Consider the following 23,611-nt stretch of genomic DNA (forward strand, 5'->3'; position numbering starts at 1 on the left):
TTCCTTAAGGACAGAGATTACTTTATTTCTTCCCCCCTTCTGAAACCTATTTTTCTAACACATATAAATGCTCAGGGTTAATATTTTTTTGCTTACTTACAAACACCCACTTGTTTCCCAAGAAAACATTTTCCTTCATGCCAAACGCACCCTTAAGCACAGAAAACACAAAAATATAAGATAAACATGTCAATCCAAAATACCCATGCAGATGCACGATCAGAGCCTTGTTTTTGACACATAAACGCAAAGGTACTCGCACGCACAAACATCAAACATGCTCTCTCTCTGCATTATGCAGATATTGTATATATGAATTGTTTGAAGTAAGTAATACACGTTTCTAGCAAAAGGATCAGCTAACATAGACTTCACACACCCACTTTTCATATGTAATTTCATGCTTATTAACGCACATTCGAACACTAAGAAGCAAATATAATATGCATGTAGAGACTAAACCATCATCTTCAGAAGCAAGCGACCCCATGTTAATGGTGCTAAGCGTTATGCAAAACCCTAGTTAGTTCCCTATGGTTGTGTTGCTCTGTAGTTTTGATATATTCGATGTGCATTTTGGACTTTTGGAGAGTCATCCGTGGCTTCCAAGAAAGCTTTGGAGTTCAAATTTAAAAAGGTCCGAATCTTTGTTTTAAAAGGCTTTTTTGAGACTCGGGGCTCATATGGGGTTTAATTTTGGGAAAACAACACCAAATACCCCTAATATATACCTATACCCCTCCTAAAGTAATTTCGCTTTGTTAGAGGTTGTGCGTCCAGCAAACAGTAGATGAGGGACCTGGTTGTTTACCAGTTCCTTGATGCAGGGCAGAAGGTAAATGAGGCAAGATTTTATCGTGGAAAACTCCTTGCTCAAAGGATTAAAAATCACGACCCACCACGTAGGATTTCAACTCCACTACACCGAGCAACTTCAATTTATAGCCCTTTGCAATCTAGGAATTAAACCTTTAATCTCTCACCCTTACAATACACCTATTTCAAGCTACACTGCTATGACTAACTCTAGCCACGCACTCAACAAAGTTTGACTAACTCTGGCCAAACCAACGAATACGCCTTGACTAACTCTAGCCAAGGGTACCGCTCAGTGGCGGAGCCAGGATTCATATTAAGGGGTGTCAAAAAATATAGAAATGTCGTGACCTAGGTTTTAACCCATGATCTTAAAGACTTTTTGCAACCCCTTAACCGCTATGCTAAGCCTTCAACTTGTGTTAAGGGGTGTCAACAGTAGTATACATACCTATAAAATCAAAATTTCACCTATATATACAATGTAATTTTCCGGCGAAGGGGTGTCGCTTGACACCCCTCAAGCCAAGGTGGCTCCGCCCATGGTACCACTCAATAGTTTGAAAGGTAAACTTCCTAACAACTACTAAGAATTTAAAGTACCTACAAACAGCTTCTTGAAAGAAAAGTAGGTTTACAGTTTAAAGCACAAATGAACAAAGACTCACAACAACCTAAAGAACATAGACATAATCTGGTGTCTGAATCAGGTCTTTAAGGCTGTACGTTGGTTTTGTTCCTGAGAGCATTTGAGAACTTGTGGGTGCAAGAATTTGCACAAGATAGTTTAGGTTTTCAAGTCTGCTCAATATGTTGCAACATGTTGTTTATATATTGAGGAGAATATGGGATGTGATAGAGACCGCTCTTCCAAGTTTGACCTAAGGCATGGTCCACAGCACTGTTGTACTGATGTGCAGTGTACGGTATAACTGTTACTGCTGAATGTACAATGTACAGAGAGAGCAAGTCGCAAATCAGGTCTCTCTTTGTTTCTTCATCAGTTTGACAATCATCAAAACATAGAATATACTTTGACTTATCACGCTTCTACCCCAGCCGGCCAAAAATACTTCCTGACATACCCCCTCGTCCAACCCCTTCCTCTGTGATACCATCGCAGTATATTCATATATCATGATGGTATCATAGAGTATTAAGAGGAGAACTTCCATAATACCATCTCAGTATATTTATATACCACAATGGTATCATGGTCTTGAGGAGTGTCTCATTAAAGGACTGAATTATATGATCCGACTTGTGGAAGATACTGATTCGATTCCACGGATTCAACAATAAAAACGCGAAAACTAAAGATAGATTAGAATTCAAATTGAGAAGTGAAGAAATTGGGATGAGAAATAGAGAGATAGTGTAAGACCCAATTAGTAAAGGAATTATAGGCAAACTTAGGTATATGAAATCTAAACTCTCCTAATCGATTGCTACTAACGAACCTATACTATTTGATAATCAACTAAGAGTAATCCAAATGAATCCACAAATGAGCAACTCTATTGAAAATCAATGGAAAAGGGTTTCATAGCCAACAATGAAATCCACCATGATTAGCTATCACTAATCACTAGATTAGCACTAATTTTACCAAACAAACTATCCTTCAATTTAGAGTATTCATCTCAATTCAACATAATCTAAGTAATGAAAATAACAAATGTAGTATCTTCCATAGCTTGAAGGCCCTCCAATGGCTCTCTTCAAGTGCTTTCATGGCTTCATTCTCCATGAGCATGGCTTCTAAAGCTTGGAAGTCCTTGTCTCGGTTTCTAGTACAAGTCCTTGGAGAAGTTTGAGCAATTGAGCCCCCCGATATCGTATCAAGCAGCCTCCCATGATACTATCTCAGTATATTTATATACCATATTGGTATCATTATTTTGGGGGCATCTCGAGTAAATAGTTTTAATTTTTCTTGGGGGTACGAAAGTAATGGGGTATGGGCGGGTAATTATTTTAGATTGAGAGGGCATGCGCGTGCTTTCCCCTTTAATTTTAGGGAAAAGGACACAAATAGCCATCCGGGTGAAACTATTGACACCCGATGGCCCAAGAATCTTAAAAGTCATTTTTTAGCCTTTCCAAAATAATTTCATTTTCTAGCCATTTTTCAACTAATTCTAGCATATGTATATAACTGTATCATTGTTGTATATGTATAGAAAATGTATTATACGTATAGAAACTATATCGTTGATGTATAGAATATGTATCGACTGTATATGTATAGAAAAAATGTATCATACGCATAGAAAGTGTATTATTATCGTATAGAATATGTATCCCTAAAGTATATGTACAGAAAATATATCATTGTTATATAATTTGTGTATAATAAATGTATCATTTGTGTATAATTTCTGTTTAATAAATATATAATTAATGTATACTTACTAATTATACAAATATTATATATGTTTAAGGATATATTTTGAAGGCTCAATATGAATTTTTTTCGTCGATCTTTAGTGGCGACTTTTCTATCTTTAGTCACCACAAATAGTCTAGTCCTTTTTTAGCGAACTTTTAGTGACGACTTTTCGCTCTTTTGTAATCACCACAAAAAGTCAATTTTTTTTTGGGGTAGCAAATGGGCTGTGGGCTAGCGCTTATTAATTTGGGCAGAACATCCAACCCGGGTAATTTGCTTAAAATGGGGCCTTTTTTTTTTCTCCTGTGGTGGTCACCCCATGTACTTTTCCCTTAATTTTAGTAGGATTACTCCTCAAGTGCCCTACTGTGCATCTTAATTTCTAAATATGCTTAACATCCAACGCTCGAGGCTACTCAACAATTTCTATCAAGATCATGTTTCAAATACCCTAATTAGCATGTTGACTCTCAAATTCTTTAATAAATGAATAATAAAAGTTCAATTCATCTATAAAAATATGAAGATTGGTAACTCAAATAACAATCCATAGTAGTATTACATAATTACTAATTGACGATATCATGATGATGATTATCATTTGAACATCTCTCTGAAAATAGCTAGACAGATGAAATTTATATCTTCACTTTCTAATGGTCTTCGTGTCTTAGTTCTATGTCTCACAAAATTATCAGACTTTTATTACTTTGCTATTTGAAAGCAATTTTATATTTATCCATGAAAGAGTAATATTTTAATTTACAGTGTTGCGTGTATTTATTGATTATTTCTTTAGGTGGGTAATATGTGCAGCTTGATAATTTCTTTTTTAGAAATTTTTGACTTTTCAATTGTTTGGAAGTTAACGCAATACAGTTGATTTGTATCTCATCATGATAACTTTAACACTATTTCATTGTTTACAAACACAACAATATCATACCCAATGTAATCCCACATGTGGGGTCTGCGGAGGGTAGGATATACGCAGACCTTATCTCTACCGTTACGGGGTAGAGATGTTGTTTATACTTATAAAAATATGCTAGATATTTTGTTTTCTATGAGTTTCTTTAATCTTCTTAAAGTATTAATGTACTTTTTACATTTTTGTGTTGGCATTCTATTTAACTAAAGAATAAATTAAAAATAAAAGTTTCATGGGAGTTATGCCCCATGTCTAGAAGCTTAGATATCATCCATTACTAAGTAAAATGTCCCCACTCACATCCCAACCTTTTAAAACACTATTCTGAATTTTTCCAGTGTTTTCGAAGAGCACAGTGCCTCTTTTCGATAAATACTCCAAGAAAAAATTTAATTGACTTCTATTGCAGTTATTTAAAACATAACCAAGCCACAAGCAAGAGAGAGAAAATGAAATAAACTATACAAAGTTATAATACCTATAACCTCTAGGACTCTCCATACGCACCATAACCTCTAGGACTCTCCATACGCACCAACCTAGTTTTATGAAGTGGAAGTGTTTGTTGGTATAAATTTATTTACATGGTTTTATACTTAGCCAAAAAATATAAAATATGTCTTGCATTTTTTATTTAGAAAAAATTAACTTTTCCGGCAATTCATTGGAAAGATTACACTTTGATAAGAGGGAGTTTACAAAAAGTTGCTAATCCCTAATCTATCCTATAAGAGAGATGAGGTAAATATAATGCATATTTTGAGCATGGATACTTCATACTTGGTCACTAAAATGAGCTTCAAGTATCCAAGTCTACAAAAAAAAAAAAAAAAAAAAAAAAAATGTAACTAAAGCTACATATGTACACTAGAATACACCAGCTAAGGTGGTTCCCAAACGATATCATTTTTCTTCCTCTTGGTTGTTCTGAAAGCAGTGATGCTCCATCAATCCATTGCATGAGTCCTTTGACTTGTCGAGGTAACTCCTCAAAGACAAATACATATTGTTGTTCTGAGCACCATGGCTTAGAGTGGCAAGTTTTGTTGGGTGTGCGAACAAAGTATCACATTGGTAGCTGGAAAAAAAAAGAAGAGCTACTTATAAGGAGTTGGATACTCTTAATGGTGTGAGGCCTTTTGGGGAAAACCGTGCAGGCTTGCCCCAAAGCGGACAATATCACATCATGTTAAGAGTATCTTTGGGTCGTTCAACCCAACAATTGGTATCACAACCAATGAGATTAAATCCTTGCATGATAATCATACATTTGATCTGGTTAAGCTTCCTAGAGATAGAAAAGCTTTGAAAAACAGGTGGGTTTCTAGGGTGAAACATGAAGATGGTAACCCAGTTCCACGGTACAAGGCTGGATTGGTTATCAAGGGCTTTAATCAGAAGAAGGGAGTTGATTTTGATGAAATCTTTTCTCTAGTTATGAAGATGTCATCCATTCGGGTTGTTCTGGGCTTGGCTGCAAGTCTAGATTTAGAGGTTGAGCAAATGGATGTTAAAACTGCTTTTCTCCATAGTGACTTAGATGAAGAAATTTATATGCAGCAGCCAGAAGGTTTTGAAGTCAAGGGTAAAGAGAATTGTGTTTGCAAATTGAAGAAGAGCTTGTATGGTTTAAAACAAACTCCCAGGCAGTAGTACAGGAAGTTTGGTTCTTTTATAAGTCAACAGGGCTTCAACAGGGCTTCAACAAGACTTCTTCAAATCATTGTGTTTTTGTGCAAAAATTCTCTGATGGTAACTTTATCATTCTATTGCTTTATGTTGATGACATGCTTGTTGTTGGTCAGAATGTTTGTAGAATTCGAAGTTGAAGCAAGAGTTGAATAAGTCTTTTGCTATGAAAGACTTGGGACAAAAGGCGATTCTTGGCATGCAAATTGTTCGTGACAGAAAGGCCAAGAAGTTATGGTTATCACAAGAGAAGTACATTTAGAAAGTACTTCGCGAATTCAACATGGATAAAGCTAAGGTTGTCAAAACACCTTTAGCTATGCACTTCAAATTGAGCACGAAGTAGTGTCCTTCCAGTGATGGTGGAAAGGAAGATATGAAGAAAGTTCCTTAATGGTTGGTAGTCTGATGCATGCGATGATTTGTACAAGACTTGATATTGCTCATGTCGTTGGTGTTGTCAGCCGTTTTCTTTCTAATCCGGGAAAAGAGCATTGGAATGCTGTGAAGTGGATTCTGAAATATCTTTGTGGCACTTCTAGTCTGAGTTTGTGTTTTGGGATAGGAAAGCCTATTCTTTGTGGTTACACTGATTCAGATATGGCCGGTGATGTTGATACTCGTAAGTTTACTTCGGGCTACTTGATTACTTATGCAGGGGGAACTGTGTCTTAGCAATCTAGGTTGCAAAAATGTGTTGCTTTATCTACTACAGAAGCTGAGTTTATTGCTGCCGTTGAAGCTTGTAAAGAGTTGCTCTGGATGAAGAGATTTATGGAGGAACTTGGATTTGCTCAAGAGTGGTATGTGCTTTATTGCGACAGTCAAAACGCTATTCATCTTGGCAAGAACTCTATATTTCATAGTAGATCGAAACATATTGATGTGAGATACCATTGGATTAGAGATGTGTTGGATTCTAAGTTACTTGAACTTGAGAAGATTCACACCGATGATAATGGTTCGGATATATTGACTAAAGCTTTGCCAAGAGAGAAGTTTGAAGAGTGTTGCTTGATCACCGGGATGGCGGTTTCCACCACATAGTCGGGAGGGGGAGAATTGTTAGATTTTTGGGTTTTCCCTTCCTATGTAGAATTGGATTAATAAAACCCTATCTAATTTGGACCAGGCCACTTTTGCCCAAAAATCCTCTATATATAGGATCAATTTAGGTCTTATTTTTAGAACACAAGAGTGAATTCATAGCAGCCATATAGAGAGAAAAACGTGAGAGAAAGCAGATTTTCGACCAGAAATTTTCTGCTACAGCAGTTTGCTTTAAATTACGTTTCCCGATTCGTTAACCGTTAGATCGTGCTGAAATTTGAACTGGGGGTTCTCAATATCTGGTTCTTCAATTTCAATGGTGAAGATCAGATTTTGTGGTCTGTAGCTCCAGTTTCATATTACGAAAAGTAGCTCATTTTGGGGGGTGATTTCTCTCCTTTCTTCACTAGTTTTGGTGCTATCTTTTATGTATTGTTGCTCCGTCTTTGGCGTTGATATTGCAGCATTTGGAGAATAATATTGTAACTCTTGTTTATTTTAGTGGAGCTTTTGTGGGCCGGAGGTCCCGTGGATGTTTCCTCTTCATCTTGAAGGGATTTTACCACGTAAATTTGGTGTCTCTTGCATTTGATTTATTTTTGCTTGCTATGCTATTTTATTGTTGGTATAGCTGCTGCCCGGATTTCCATTTATGTTAGTGTTTATTATCTTCTCTTGGTTCAAATAGTGTGGGAAGTTTTAACTTGAGTATTTCTTCCGCAGTTACCTCGTTGTGCAATTTGGTTATTGCTTGTTTCTTCTCAACAAAGTAGTATCAGAGCTTGTGGTTGTATTTGGTTGTGTTGATTGTCTATTTGAATGATGGAGGCAAATATGAGTAAGATGGTTTGTTTAAATGGCAGTAATTATCATATTTGGAAAAGCAAGATGAAAGATCTTCTATTTGTCAAGAAATTGCATTTACCTGTGTTTGCTTCTAAGAAACCTGAGTCTATTGAAGATGAAGAGTGGGAATTTGAGCACTTACAGGTTTGTGGCTATATTAGGAAATGGGTTGAAGATAATGTTCGAAATCATATTGCGAATGAGACAAATGCTAAAAGCTTGTGGGAAAAGCTCGAGACGCTTTATGCTTCGAAGGCGGCAATAATAAGTTGTTCCCTCGAAACAATTGATGAATATTAAATACAAAGAGGGCGACCTTTTATTTACGATCATATCAATGATTTTCAGGGTGTCTTTGATTAGTTGTTTGGAATGGGTGTCAAATTTGATGAAGAAATACATGGACTTTGGCTTCATAAGACTCTGCCAGACTTTTGGGAAACTCTTTGAGTTTCTTTGAATAATTCTGCTCTCAATGATGGTGTAACTATGGAATATGCTAAGAGTGGTGTTTTGAATGAAGAGATGAGAAGAAGATCTCAAGGTTCATCTTCTTCAACTTCACACTTTAATGTTTTGGTTACTGAATATAGTGGGAGAAATAACTTCAGAGGTCAGAATGACAGAGGCAAAAGTAGAAGCAAGTCAAGATCCTCCAGATACAAGAATCTTACATGTGACTATTGTCACTTGAAAGGGCACATCAAGAAACATTGCTATAAGTTTAAGAGAGACCAGAAAAAGCAAAAGAAAAAAGGCGATAAATCTTCTTCTTCTTGTTGTTGCTGAAAATGATCTTCTTGTTGCTTGTGGTAAAAATGATATCAATCTTATTTGTGATGAGTCTACCTGGTTTATAGATTCAGGTGCCACTTCTCATGTCACGCCAAAGAAGGAATTATTTTCTTCTTACACTCCTGGTAATTTTGAAATGTTACGAATAGGCAATAATAGTGAGGTTGAGGTATTTGGCATTGGCACAGTTTGCTTAAAAGTAAAAATGGTTCGAGGTTGGTTCTTAACAATGTCAAGCATGCTCCAGATGTTCGTCTGAATTTAATTTCTATAGGAAAGCTTGATGATGAGGGTTATGATCAAACCGTTGGTGGTGGCTAATGGAAGCTTCTTAGAGTTTCAATGATTGTGGCTCGAGGTAACACGATATCTGACTTGTACTTATTTCAGGGCTCCATTTGTAGTGACTCAGTAAATTTGGTAGAGAATGATACTTCATCAAAGGTATGGCATAAAAGGCTGAGTCATATGAGCGAGAAGGGGATTGATAATTTGGCTAAGTAGAATTAGCTTTCTAGAGTGAAACAAGCAAAGTTAAAGCGATGTGTTCATTGCTTAGCCGGGAAACAGAAAAGAGTTTCTTTTCAGAGTCATTCGCCTTAAAAAATGCTTGATTTACCGGAATTGGTACATTCTGATTTTTGTGGTCCTTTTAAAGTAAGCTCTTGTGGTGGTGCTTGATTTGCCGGAGTTGGTACATTCTGATTTATGTGGTCCTTTTAAAGTAAGCTCTTGTGGTGGTGCACTTTACTTTGTGACTTTTATTAATAATCATTCTTGCAAACTCTGGGTATTTCCTTTGAAGTCCAAGGATCAAGTACTTGATGTGTTCAAGACTTTTTAGGCCTTGGTTGAGAGACAGACAAGAAAGAAACTAAAATGGATCCGCTCAGACAATGGTAGTGAATACATTGATCCCTTTGATAATTATTGTAGATAGCAGGGTATTCGGCATCAGAAACTCCTCCAACGACTCCTCAGTTAAATGTTTTAGCAGAGAGGATAAACGGAACTCTAGTTGAGAGGGTTAGATGTTTGCTTTCAGATGCTAAGGCACGATTCATTTTGGGCGGAAACTTAATACTTGTTGCTTATGTTATCAATTTATCTCCTACTGTTGCTTTGGATGGTGATGTCCCCGACAGAGTTTGGTTTGGTAAGGATGTCTCTTATTCTCATTTGAGAGTTTTCGGGTGTAAGGCTTTTGTGGATGTTCCTAAGAATGAGAGGTCAAAGCTGGAAGTTAAAACTAGGTAATGTATCTTCATTGGTTATGGTCATGACGAATTTGGCTATCGTTTCTATGATCCAGTTGAAAAGAAACTTGTTAGAAGCCGTGATATTGTGTTCTTTAAAGACCAGACAATTGAAGATTTTGACAAAGCTGAGAAGGTTGATTCTCAGAGCAATAAGAGCTTAATTGTTGTTGATCCAGTTCCTGTGAATATTGCACACAAGAAAATCTTCAAAATAATGAAGATTAAGTTGACAATAAAGATAGTGATCATGTTCAGAATGACCAGCATGATGTTGTTGATGCTCCAGTGGAAGATGATGTGGTTGGCCAGCAACCAGCCGCTATTGATGCTCCAGAGAGTTCTCTCAGAAGATCTATTAGAGAGAAAGTACCTTCATCTCGTTATTCTCCCAATGAGTTTGTACTCTTGACTGAGGGGGGAGAACCTGAATGTTTTGTGAGGCCTTTTGGAGAAAACCGTGCGAGCTTGGCTCAAAGCGAACAATATCACATCATGTTAAGAGTATCTTTGAGCCGTTTTAGCCCAACAACTGGTATCAGAGCCAGGTTTGGCGGGACGAGTATGAAGATAGCGGAGTGGGGCTCGACTTAGTGCCTTTGCCCGCCTATGGGCCAGTTTACGACTTTTATCCATAGCTTTGAAGACGCATTCACAGCCTTTGGGCTTCGGTGACCGTAAATACTCTGATAGTGTGGGTGGCACATAGACATGTTGAATCTCTGACCCGTGATATGATAATGAGCCACATGGAACTTAGTTCTAGTGGGAGATTATTGGGCGTGCGAACAAAGTACGACATTGGTAGCTGAAAAGAAAAAAGAGCTACTTATAAGGAGTTGGATACTCTTAATGATGTGAGGCCTTTTGGGGAAAACTGTACGAGCTTGGCCCAAAGCGGACAATATCACATCATATTAAGAGTATCTTTGGGTCGTTTTAGCCCAACAAATTTGTCCGCAACTTGATCAGCTTCTCTATAGCAGTGTTGAAGAATAAATCCAGATGTTATCATATGAACCTTTTTTTTTTTACTTCATTTTTTTTTAATTGAAATTTCCCAGGTCGTCTGGGGTGTTATAAATCAGAAAGAAAATATGCAAGAGGAGGAATTGGTCTTAACTTCTTATTACAACACAAGGATAAAACTTTTATCCTTCAAAAGAGGGAGGTGATGCTAGAAGAAATACATTCCATCCCTCGCAAAAGTTAGACCACCTATACAACTAGCTAACAAAAAAATTTGTCTTGTCATATTTGGTCCTTATCGAAGGCATTTGGCTCTTGTCCAGTTGGAATGGACCTTTAGCCCCAGCCGAAAGTTGCTGATAGGAGTCATAGGGGACTTTATTCTGACTATTAACTGCAAGTTTGGCTAAATGGCCTGCAACCTTATTTGCCTCTCTAAAACAGTGGTCCACTTTGACATTAGCTTGATTCTTCAATTGTTGTAGCTCTTCTATGATCAGATTCTGTCTGAAATTGCAACATTTGTCCTCATTAATCATCTACACTATTGAGATAGTTTACACAACCTACTAGCAGCTTAGAGTCACTCTCTGCTATAATAAGATCATGTCCATTATTTAGGCATCATTTGATACCAAAGAGTTAAAACAAAAAAAAAATGTCCAATTGCTAATACCTTCTCCCAGATTCAGGGAGTAGACAAAAAGAAGATGATCTTCATAGTTTCTGACCACATCCACTTCCACGCTTTCCGTTCTTGCAACTGCCATCTGATTGAGCATGACAAAACCAATAGATGGCTTGATCCATTTTACCAGAACAATCCTTTTAGCATTTAGATTACTTCCCATAAGTAGTACCATGCCGTCCCATGTCGGCCTAACCTGCACTCTGAATGTTGGGTTCATGTGGCCCATGGTTCTTATGCCCATCATGTTAGCTCACCATTTCATCACTCCCTGCTTTTGTAGCTTAGGCATGTCATCTACTTTGTAATACGTCCTATGCTACTCTTATCTCTGTCTCTCTGTACGCAATAAAGATTATGGAGAAACTCAACCATTTTCTATCTGATGTGCCCTTCGTAGTTCGTAACTACACACTACTACTACTAGCTTGTCTATATGATTTTTATTTTCTTGTTAATTGTAGCTTCCATATAAACTTGGTACACTTGTCTCTGTTTTAGCCCCACACATCCATTTTAGCAGTTGATTTTAGTGTTTTAGCTATGGCTTTAGTCAGCCTCTATATCCATTTCTTCTTGGTAGTGGCCGCCCAACCTCATTGGATCCTTTCTGTCCGATTTGTGGCTCGTAACAACATATCCAGATATAAGAATACAATTAATACACAGCCTGGGCAGCACAATCTAAAAAAGGTGACAATAGAAGGTGATGGCGTGGAAGAATACTAATTTAAAACAAATCTCTACTCTCACCACTAAAGTAAATGTATACAACAGAATTCCATGGAAAAGATTGTGATACATTCTGTAATTAAGTTGCTTCGACAGTCCAGACGGTTTAGTAGGACTAGTTTAGATCATATTTTACTGTCAAACTGCAAAGCCAATTTTGGATATACAGCAAGTTGTTATTATGCAACTACTCCTCCCATGTTCACTTTTATGAAACAACTAATCATTAAGTTTAGACGTTACCAAGCAACTTCTCATATTTAATCTTCAATATCTCTAAACAAAATAATTAGAGATATAATGTAACTAAAGTAGTGGTGAATGTTTCACGCACATAATCGAGACAAAAATTGTAGCCAAACGATTTGTACATCTGATAGAAGGGGGAAAACTAGGCATTCACCGGATAATACAAGTTAACTATAGCTGGATATAAAATGGGCGATTGACAATCCCAATAGCATAGAGGGGCCACGGAGGAAGGCCAAAACTTACTGCACCGAGTGTTTACACCCAACTAAGTAAGTGCAAGACAAGGGTCATCATATACAAAATTTTATCACTTAACCATGACCAAGTGATATGCATTCTTACTTTAATTTATAGTTAACTAAAGCCAAAATGATTGGTTGGGGGTGCGGGTAAGTATTTATCCGCCTGGGACAGTAACTACTGTGTGGAGAGACGCCCAAGCTACTAATAAACTGTAAATCAAGTCAAGATAAGCTCTTTACGGTATGCTTAAACACAACTTCCAGCTCAACCTCCACCAGAATACAATCATTGACAAGATAACCTTTTTTCTGATCATGCAACTCAGTTAAAGGCAAAAACTCTGGATAACCCCAAGACTGCACGGTAGTTGAAAACCAAATACAATCTGCAAAAAGCAAAAAAAAAAAAAAAAAAAAAATAGCAACTACTAGACATTCAAAAAGGAATTTAATATTTTGGAAGAAAACGAGCTATTAAATTATAGCGGCATTCATCTTGCAAGAATTCGATATGAAAGTTTGCTACCGACACAAATAGAAACAAATGATTTCAGATATTTAAAAAAATTCCATGCGAAGAACAACTCAAGTGAACTGGGTAACAGATAAATGTTTGCCTTACAAGATAGCTTCTTGCTTTCACCATTTATCTGATCCTTGAGGCAAATGCTGCACTTTGCCTTCACTTTTTGATGGTGATCAAAGTCCTTAGCATCAACAGATTGTAAGAATATTGAGATATCACTTCCCTTACTGTTTCCATCGCCTTTTGGATATAAAAGGAGCTTCCTACACAAGAAATTAACACAAGGATTCAGAAACAAATAAATTCAAATGATTGATGGTACAGTGGAAAAAAACAATATACACGACAAACAATTATGCGCCAAGGAGATGAAGTCAGTACCATTTGTAATCTCCCACGGTAAATTCTTCAGAAAACCAATCTTTGCCAAGATTGGAGAAATTACAGATCTTCCATTCACGCTTAAATGAGTCATTAGATTTTACCATGGACAAACATTCACTGATTGCTTGCCTTTGTATGACAAATATTTCTGCTCCAAACACACATTTGTCGTCAACAAGGTATCCGTTTGAGGCCTCTTTGAATGTTTTGTGAGACACAAATTTGGGAAGTCCCCACAAGGACTTGATAGGTTGAAAACGCCGCATTTTTCCTAAATCAAGGCATTGTAGCATCACAGTTGAGCCAATTATTGAAAACTAAATAAACTGGATGTTACTCTGTTTCTACTCTGTTTTGTATTATATATCAACTCAGCCTAAATCATTACCATATAACTAAAAAGCTTAGATGAGATACACTAGAGAGAAATGCATATGCTAAGAAAGAAAATAAGATGATCTAACACGCTAATATTGTACCTCGCACTGAAAGATAATTGTCACAGAGTTGATTGAACAGAAAAAAGGTATATATAGCATTGACCTCCCAACCAGTGGGCAGGGAACTTGTCCCCGAAAGGGCTAAGTAAACTGAAACATGTTCACTTCCTTTATCGCTTCCCTTTCCATCAGGATAAATGATCATTTTCCTGTATCAAGTCCATAAATCCATTCAACAATATAATTCAGATCATTTAGGAGAGACTTCGATAAAAATGATCCACTGCGTAGATTCTTTATACTAAAAAAGTTCATAATTCCTTAACTGAGTACTAATATATAACTGGTGACAATTTGTCCTATTTATAGTAACATAATCTGACTAGCCATGTAGATGACATAAATAGGGTGAATGACATGATTCAAGAAAGTATTCCTAGTATATTAACGTTAATTTCTGCACAGAACTAAAATGAGAAATCTGTCATTTGTGACAAAAACCACAACGTCTCACTGCATCCAAAGTTCAACACTAGCAAGAAATTTGAGTGAATAACCAGCCTAGTGCCCACATTTTTAATTAGCTTCCTATTGAAATACCATAAATGCCTTTAATTATATAGTTGGTTAGTTGGTTAAAGGGCAATTATGGATGGCGCATTATAGGCACATGACCGTTTAGTATAAAGGAATTAAGCTGATTTAGCTAAAGTTAACAGTTGCTTTCCTGTTTCAAACTAAACAAGTAGATAGACTAATGTAAATCAAGTTGAACTTTCCCAAATGCATCAATATTAATCCACTTATTCTGTATTTTTTTATTATAAACTTATTACGAATCTACCATCTCCCAAAGTGTCATTTCGTATCATAGCACAGCACTTTTCATTACCAATATATCTACTTCCTAAGCATGAAGAGAAATGACATTTCTAGTGGGAAAAGGAAAAAGGGAGACATTTCCGTTTTGACCTCTTGCTCCCTTCTATAACCCCTCATCATTCAGTTTAAACCAAACACATACAATATCAAAAAATAATCGATAGGACAATATCAAACCTCATTATTCTCACAATCCAATCCTTCGAGAAGGGGGAAACTCATTTAGCTTGGTACTTCATAAAATGTTCAATGGAAAATATAATTTAAGAGCTTAATAATGCATTGGCGAGGATTGACATACGAGTCTTACCATTTATAACCACCAGCCTCGAATTCATTTGATTCAAACTTTTCAACGCCACTCTCTGAAAGTAGGGAGAACGACTCAATTTGCAACAAATAGTGTGCTGGTGAAGCCACTCTAACTTCCACTTTCACCTCTGTCCAGATTGCACATCAAACATAAAGAATAAACTTCATTGCAATTATTCTTTCTAAAAAATTAAGGGTAAAACTAGTCAAGTAAATGTTAATTCCATGTAATAACTATGGTAGACAAAATACTTCAATAAATAAAAGTGTTCTGTCTAATGACTAAAAATTTTAGATCATATGACACAATTCAGATATTAGAACAAGCAAAAGGCTCTGAGTTCAAATCTCACCACCACCCAAATATCTATAGATATTTCCACTAATATGATATGAAAAAGGAAATTGTGTAAAGTAAAAAAAAAATGTCCATCAAAGGTACCCATACAGAATACAGATGCCCCGATCAGAGCCTTGTTTGACAAATACACGCCAAGGTACTCACACACACTAATACTCACACACACTAACATCAAACATGCTCTCTCTAGAGGGAAATATGACAGATTGTGTGTGAATTCTTTAAAATAGGTATAGCATTCAACGTCGGTACTATTACTCGTTTCTAGCAAAAAGATCGGCTATTAATATGACTTCACACACGCAATAACAGTATATATAGATAATAGAGACACAAACAAATATCTATACACAGACCAAAAGAAAGAAACATATGTACTTTTATGCTTATTAACACACCTTCGGATGCTAAGGCTGTGTTTGCTATGAAGGAAAATATTTTCGGGGTTGTGTGTGCAGGAGAAAATAAACTTGAAATATGACTTGTGAAGCCTGTTTCCTAACTTGTTTACTTAGAAAAAAACTTTTGACCAACCTAAACAATTAAAAAATGTTTTTTAACACACACTAATTGGAAGCAAATAGAATATGCATGTAGAGACTAAACCTTCTTCTTCAGAAGCAATCGATCCCATGTTAATGGTGCTGAGCGTTACGCAAAACCCTAGTAGTTTTAACACTTATTGCAGAGTAGTTTCACTTTGTTGTTTCTAAATGGTTTTGAATTTGAATTTTGCCGAGCATTGGACTTTGTAGAGTCATCTGTCCTGTTGGCTTTTCAAGAAAGCTTTGTGTACTTAAAGGAGAACGTGATTTGAAATAATGAGATGCAATGATATTTGGACATCGCGTTGATAAATAATTAATGGAAATAATTATTAAAAATATCTATTAATTTATAAAAGAAATTACAAAAGATATAAATTTATGAATCAAGTTTATATTTAAAAATTTTAAAACTATAACATGAAATCGCATGCCTAAACATCTACCTAAACGGGGTTTGAATTTTACCCAATGTTTTCTGCCAGTAAATGCGTCCAGTAATGCTCAATGGCATCTTGAATGCATGCCACGTGCCTTTTATATACTCTCTGAGATCATTCATTGTTTGCTACTTATTAAAAGCAGTAACAGTAAATATGGTACAGAACTTTTAACAAAAGGTAACGGAGCCGTCACTTTTTCCTTCCACACCATTTCTTGGTTCGTTCCTTTATATTATTAAATTAAATGATATGTACTCATCTTTTTAATTAATTATTTTTTCTTTTAATTTATGCAACATATTTTCTTTTGGTAGTCTAAGAAATTACACATTTTATTTATAATTATTAATTTTAAATTTCTTATTTTCTTCTAAATAAAATAATTTATAGCCGTACAAATATTTATGACGTATTGTAAATCATAAATTTCAAACTTTTTTTTTAAACTGTATCTTGTCAAATGTTAATACAAAATTTAAATGTAATAAGGGTCTACCATCTCTCAAAGAGTCGTTATTTTTCTTTTCTAAAGGAAAGGAACTTTATGTTAAGACAGGAAATTAAGAGTCACTAAAAGCACGGACTGATCTGGAAGATTTAGCTATAAAGTCTTCGCGGAAAGGTAAATATAATTAAGCAAAGAGTTAGTTACTTTATTGAGTGTGTAATAGCGCAACACTTTTCATTACCTTTATATCTACTTCCTAATTAAGCAATGAATGGAAATGACATTTACCTAGCTTATGGCATTATCCTTTTGACCTCTTGCTCCCTTTTACAACCCCTCATCGTTCAGTTTAAATCAAACATATACAATCTCAACAAAATAGTCATTAGGACGATATAGAACCTTATTATTCTCACACTCCATCCTTCAAGAAGGGGGGAAGTAATTTAGCTTGGTACTTCATAAAATGCTCAATGACAAATATAATTTAAGAGCTTAATAGAGCATTAGTGAGGATTGACATACGAGTCTTAACATTTATAACCACCAACCTCAAATTCATTTGATTCAAATTTCTCAATGCCACTCTCTGAGAGTAGGGAAAAAGACTCAAATTTCAACAAATAGTGTGCTGGTGAAACCTCTGTAACTTCCACTGTCATTTCTGCTCATATTGCACATCAAACAAAAAGGATAAATGTTATTGCTATTATTCTTTTTCTAAAATTAAGGGTGAAAAAACTAGTCAAGTAAATGTTAGTTCCATCTAATAACCACAGCACAGTAGGGACTGATCTGGAAGACTTAGCTATAAAGTCTTAGCGGAAAGGTAAATAAGCAAATATAGGTAAAAGAGTTGTTTATTGAGATTATAACAGCGCAGCACTTTTCATTACCTTTATATCTACTTCCTAATTAAGCAAAATTTGATTGAGTCTTGAACGAAGACACTTGGGAGCCGTCATATTTGAACATGCAATTTGGATTTCTTAAATTGTAACTTTTTTTATAAACATAAAAAACCCACAAGTTGTGAAAATCATCAAAATTTTCTCAATTCCTATACAATCTCACCAAATGAGTAAATCATAGTTCATAATAAAATTAACACGCTACTAGAAGGCCTTCCTAAAAAATACAACATCAATTGATCAAACTTTAGTTCAATAAAAAGGAAAATTTAACATGAATAGTAATGTAACTACTCTTCAATAAAATCCTCTCACATGGTATGAGCAATCTCTTCACGCCAAGCATGCATTTCCCGGTTGGTAAACATGATTGGTAAATATATCTACCAACTTATAGGTCTTTTTTTACAAAATATAAACGCATGGGTCAAATTTTACATTTATATTTTTTGAAATCATGATTTCAAATCCCAAATCATACATTTTTGGATGATTTGGGATTTCATCTTTTCATCTGAGATGAAATCGCATGTCCAAACGCTGATTTCATCTCATGAGATGAAATCGCATGTCCAAACGCCTACTTAATATTTTTCTCTCCTAAAATAACAACCAAATAACGGCTATTTTTGCTCTTATGCTTCTCCTTCATGGAGTCGTCGTGAGAGCCCCTTCCGGCGCGTCAAGTGAAGAAGACCTCTCCCACGATGGGGATTACCCCATCTACTGGAGGAATGTTAGAAAAAACATCATATGCTAATGTTACCACTGCTCCATCTAACACTTTACCAATCCCAATTAGTGAAGTGAAAGAGTCTGTTATTACTCGACAATCAAACCACAATGGAAATCATGCCGTCATATTCAAAGTGGAAGACTACAACGGAATCATATCTGAAGATTGAAGATATACCTTGGTGGGTAAATTCCTAAAACCTCGACCACAGATTGATAAACTCAGGTCGGAGTTTAAGGAAAGCATAATTCTGAAAGGAACAACAACAATTGGAGTTTATGACAACTTTAATGTATTCATAGACCTCACAAATCATGAAGATTTTACAAGTGTATGGTCTAGACGAGTGATTGAGTTTGATAGACATAAATGTGGCTCCAGAAATGGTTGATGGATTTTAAACCAGAGGAAGATCTACCAATTGCTCTGACATGGGTACTTTTGCCAGGTTTGCCTTTTCATTTACACAGTTGGCATCATCTGAAACAAATTGTACAATGTGTTGGAATTCCGTTAACTCTTGATAATGCCACTAAGGGTCGAACTAGCCGAGTATGGCAAAAATTAGAGTTGAAGTGGATTTAAATAAAACTTTGCTTGAAGAGGTATGGTTGGGACAAGAATCCGAGAATTCACCTCTAAAAGGTTTTTCCCAAAAATTTGAGTATGAAGGTTTTCCTAAGTACTGTAAACATTGCAAGAAAATGGGCCATAATTTGATAGAATGCAGAGTTATGGAAAAGAAAAAGAATAAGAGCGTTATCTCAAAGCAATTCTACGGAAATAATGTTATAATAAGGGGGGATCTAAAGATTTTGTAGTCACTTAGTTAGATTCTAACTACTGGTTATTGGTTAGGCTTTACTTTTGGTTTTCTTAGCCTATTCTCATTTTCCACTTTATTTTCTTGTCCATTTCTATGTGGGTCCCAAAAATTGGTGAATATTAATATTTATAATAATTTTTTTAATCTTTTTTCTATGGTACTTTTAGATTTTATATTTAGTCCAAATAAATATTTTATATATATATAATTAAGAAGATATTAATAGTTTTATATATCAAATTTATCATTATTTAGATAAGTGAATTTTTACATAACCAAAAAATCATATTAAATGGGACTCTTTAATTAAGGTGATTTAGTAAAAATGCTTCTTACTTTCTAAGGATAAGTGATTTCTTAAGGGGTGCGCCCAACCTAATATGGACCGAGTCGACTATTAGATTACCGTTTATATTATTTGTCATTGTACATTTTGGCAAATTTAAAGCAACTTTGGAAAGTGCATGCATTTATTTGAAAATAAAAAGGAAGTCCAGATATACTCCAAGAAAAATATTGTTTTCTAATTTACAAAAACTTCTATATGATTCAATATATTAGAAACATTGAGAGAGTGTTGAACTACTTTTACAACTAATATAATGTTACAAAAACAAAATAAAAAGCAAGAGTAGCAAAAAAAAAAAAAAGTTGTAAATATAAATTTTAATATAGTTTGGAACGACACTAGTGATAATATGAACAACAATCATGAAGCTACTGGGGCATCTAGATACCCAATGGCACAAAAAAATTTGATGCTGAGCAACAAAACACCACTATGAAACCAAGAAAGGATGAGGCTAAGGAGCATCAAGTACAAAACAATCAGATTGAACCTGAATCACTTGATAAGGCTCAGGAGGTTGAAGCAAACAGGACAAAGGATCAAATTGCTGGTAATATGAGTATGAAGGACAAACAAAAGAAGAAAAAACAGAAGAAGATGGTCAAATAGAAAAGCAAAATTCTTTTCAAAACAGTGGCTTTACTTGAATGTGGTAAACGGAAGAAAGCCAAGATCTCAAACCAATCACCAAAAGAAAGGGGATAAACACCAAGAAGAAGGTCAGAATGGGGAGAATAATGAAATGGTGAACAATGATAGCAACAAGAGTCTCAAGAAATATCAGTGTATAGCCCATCAACAGGAATCTTGTGTTAGCAACACCAAGGAGGACCTAATTGAATTGGTTCAAGCTAATCAGGACAGTAACAGTGTCAACAACAATGAGGATATTGAAAAGGGGAAATCACTTCACCTATTCAAGACAGCACTGACAGTCTTCCATCCTTTATTAAGAATCATAGAGGCATCAAGCTATTGGCTGATCTACAATGTGAGCCACACCATAACTTAACTCAAGATCCTAGAGATGAAACATAGAATCTGAATTATGATCCTGATGACAAACAGGAAAATAATGGAGATACTAACCAGCATCCACTAAAGAGGTGTCACGCCCCGAACCATGGCGTGGACGTAACACGACACTCGGGCCTTGCTTGCATGTGTCCGAGCGAACCTCATGGCTTGCTTGTCAACATGGGCATCAAAACAATATAATATATATGATGCAATTTAAATGAATCATGAAAATGTAATTGCGGAATAAAGTCTTGAAATTATCTCATAGCATGAAAAATCATGAAAACGTAATAGTCTGAAAACATGAAAGCATAACTGACTCTGTGAACTAACTTCTGTCTATGAAACCTCTAAAACATGTCTGAATACTAACTACCAGGACATGACCCTGGACTACCATAAACGGAATACTAATGCAGACTCCATGTTGAACCCCGAGAAGAGTGGGGCTCACCAACAAGCTGATAACTGAGGTGATCCTACTGCGCAGGTGTATGCTCCTGAAAACCGATATCTGCATCGTGAAGTGCAGGCCCCGGGCAAAAGGGACGTTAGTACATGGTGAATAGTACTAGTATGTAAAACCTGCTGAAATAAAGAACATGGCACAACATAGGTATAGGACATGAACTGAAACTGAATATAACTTGAACATGAGCATGAAACGTGAGTAAAGTCTGAAAACAGTAAATTAATGGAAATACATGTATATAAAACTGCTTGTAACATGGGGAATGCTATAGTATAATCGACAACATGATACGGTACTTGCGTCCTACCAGCGAACACTTACACCTTGCCGTGGATATGAGATTTAAGTAATAATAAGCATGTAAGGATCCAACCGCATAATGAAGGTGTTACCTCCTTGCTGACAACGCTTATCCTACGGTGGCTACGTAGTTTCAGGCTTTACTGAACCTTCTCGGTTAACTAAGCAAATCCCAAAAACATGAACATGATATAGTTGGCTAGGAAGCCATGATTTTCGTGAAATAACTTGTAAATAACTTGTAATCATGGTTTCACGAAATAACTTGTAACATGGTTTCATGAAATATCTTGTAATATGGTTTCATGAGATAACTTGTCATAGTCTTGCAAAAATGTTCTTGATTCATGAGTAATAACAATTGTTCATGATTATATATATGATTGACTTGAAAACATGCTTGTAACTTGCTAGATAAGAATCATAAAGTTTCATATAAACATAATGAGAACACATGAGGAAGAATTTATGATTCATGGATTAAGCTAGGGTTCCTAACAACCGTAATGGAAGATTAAGAATACAATAACGAATATAGATACAAAATTCATATACATAAATATGGGCTACCAATATGTTGGGTTTAATGCCCTATGACTTGAACTTCATGGATATCAAGAAACGGAGCATGGGAAAGAACGTAGAGATTCCCATATGTGGATGGAAGTTCTACATACCTTAATTGCTTGAATTAAAGACTTGAATTTTGGAGAAGATTTCCTAAATCTTGATTCTTGAACCTTGAGATGGGTTTTCTTGAAAACCCTAGATTAGGAACAATGATTTCTTGCTTAGATTATTAGAGTATATGCTAGAATTGAGTTGGAAGGGTTTGGATTGACTTACCTTGATGTTTTTGGATTGTTGCTAGGGCTTGGAATTGTGAATAGTGAAATAAAAGAACTCGAGGCTTGAATTTATACAAAAGTGAGGCGGAAATTATATGGACTTATTATACGGTCCGTATAAAGTTATACGGTCCTATAATATGACCATATTTTATCACGACACAAAACAGAACGTCGGGTTGAGGTTTCATGAAGTACGGACAAGTTATATGGTCCGTATAAAATTATATGGGCCGTGTAACCGCTCGTATAACATGACCGAAGAACATCGATCGCTCTATAATCCTTCGAAAATGGTCATAACTTTTTGTACAGATGTCCCCTTGACCCCCATAATATACCGTTGGAAAGGTATTTCAAAGGGCTACAACTTTCATTTAGGAAGTTTTCCCAAATTCCTAATTAATAAAGGGGTTATGGTCGTTGGAAATAAGACCTTCTACAAACTCACTTGCAAACATGCCCCGTAGAGTGGCTTCAAATTTTGCTTTGCCCAAAGACATTCCTTATGACTTGATTTGTTTTCAAAACACTTCCTATAACCCTCATAATGGTTCCATTATATTATCATCTTATGAGTCAAACCTTCACCTGAAGCTACGAGATGTTACAAGAGGCAACCAGAATAAAGGAAAAGGAAATCAATAGCAAGGAGAACAATATGAAAAGTAAAGGAAGTGAGACTCACAACGAAGACAATGCTTTGCAAACTGCTTCAGAGGAGTCAAGAACTTTTGACAAGAACTATCAACCTACCTCTCAAAGTCTAAGAAATCTCCCTCCTCCAAATGCAAGAGGTAGAAGTATAAAAAGGAAAACTGAAAGTATCATAAGAAAAAAGTCTTCATCCAAAACTAAAGGAAGAATATATAGATAAAGTGCTTCCCCCTCCACCTTTCCATGATTAGTACAATTTTCTAGAATATTAGAGGGGTAAGATCAAAAAAAGCAATTCACAGGTTGAAACTGCTCAATAAAATCAACAAAGTCAGTTTTTTGGCTATTTTGAACCTTTTATTAACAAGATCAAGATTGATGGATATAAAAGATTCCTGAGATTTCACCATTGTGTTACCAATCCAAATGGAAAAATCTGGTGCTTTTGGACTCACCTAGACCATTATGAGATTTTGGAAAACAATGATCAGCA

At 35.7% G+C, this 23,611-nt stretch overlaps 1 protein-coding gene and 1 long non-coding RNA gene across 5 annotated transcripts in view; one reads left to right on the forward strand and one right to left on the reverse strand.

Moving 5' to 3' along the window:
- Positions 1-11,342: 11,342 nt before the first annotated feature.
- Positions 11,343-23,611, forward strand: part of LOC132035798 (uncharacterized) — a 95,401-nt gene continuing 83,132 nt past the window's right edge. Inside the window, exon 1 of the long non-coding RNA XR_009409434.1 lies at positions 11,343-11,439. This is a non-coding gene — a long non-coding RNA (uncharacterized LOC132035798). The remainder of the gene's footprint in view (positions 11,440-23,611) is intronic.
- LOC132035797 (MATH domain and coiled-coil domain-containing protein At3g58200-like) lies at positions 12,656-16,277 on the reverse strand. 4 transcript variants are annotated; one of them, XM_059425928.1, is made up of 6 exons: positions 16,170-16,277; positions 15,201-15,330; positions 14,048-14,217; positions 13,566-13,839; positions 13,276-13,447; positions 12,656-13,044 (listed from the first exon to the last, which is right to left on the reverse strand). In XM_059425928.1, the coding sequence occupies exons 1-6, from the start codon at positions 16,195-16,197 to the stop codon at positions 12,985-12,987; spliced, it is 834 nt and encodes a 277-aa protein (XP_059281911.1). In that variant the 5' UTR covers positions 16,198-16,277; the 3' UTR covers positions 12,656-12,984. The 4 variants fall into 4 exon arrangements, with proteins under 4 accessions (XP_059281911.1, XP_059281912.1, XP_059281910.1 ...); XM_059425929.1 differs by having other exon boundaries at positions 13,281-13,447; positions 15,962-16,271; XM_059425927.1 differs by having other exon boundaries at positions 13,281-13,447; positions 16,170-16,265.

Source organism: Lycium ferocissimum, chromosome 11, assembly GCF_029784015.1.
Source record: "Lycium ferocissimum isolate CSIRO_LF1 chromosome 11, AGI_CSIRO_Lferr_CH_V1, whole genome shotgun sequence".
NCBI classification, from domain to species: domain Eukaryota; kingdom Viridiplantae; phylum Streptophyta; class Magnoliopsida; order Solanales; family Solanaceae; genus Lycium; species Lycium ferocissimum.

Excerpts from the sequence above, each read along its gene's own strand:
- LOC132035797 (XM_059425927.1), bottom strand. The coding sequence starts at position 16,197 with ATGGGATCGATTGCTTCTGAAGAAGAAG. Across the intron at positions 15,331-16,169 it reads GATTGCTTCTGAAGAAGAAG|AGGTGAAAGTGGAAGTTAGA; the intron begins GTTTAGTCTCTA and ends CAATCTGGACAG. Across the intron at positions 13,448-13,565 it reads ACCGTGGGAGATTACAAATG|GAAGCTCCTTTTATATCCAA; the intron begins GTACTGACTTCA and ends TTTCTTGTGTAG.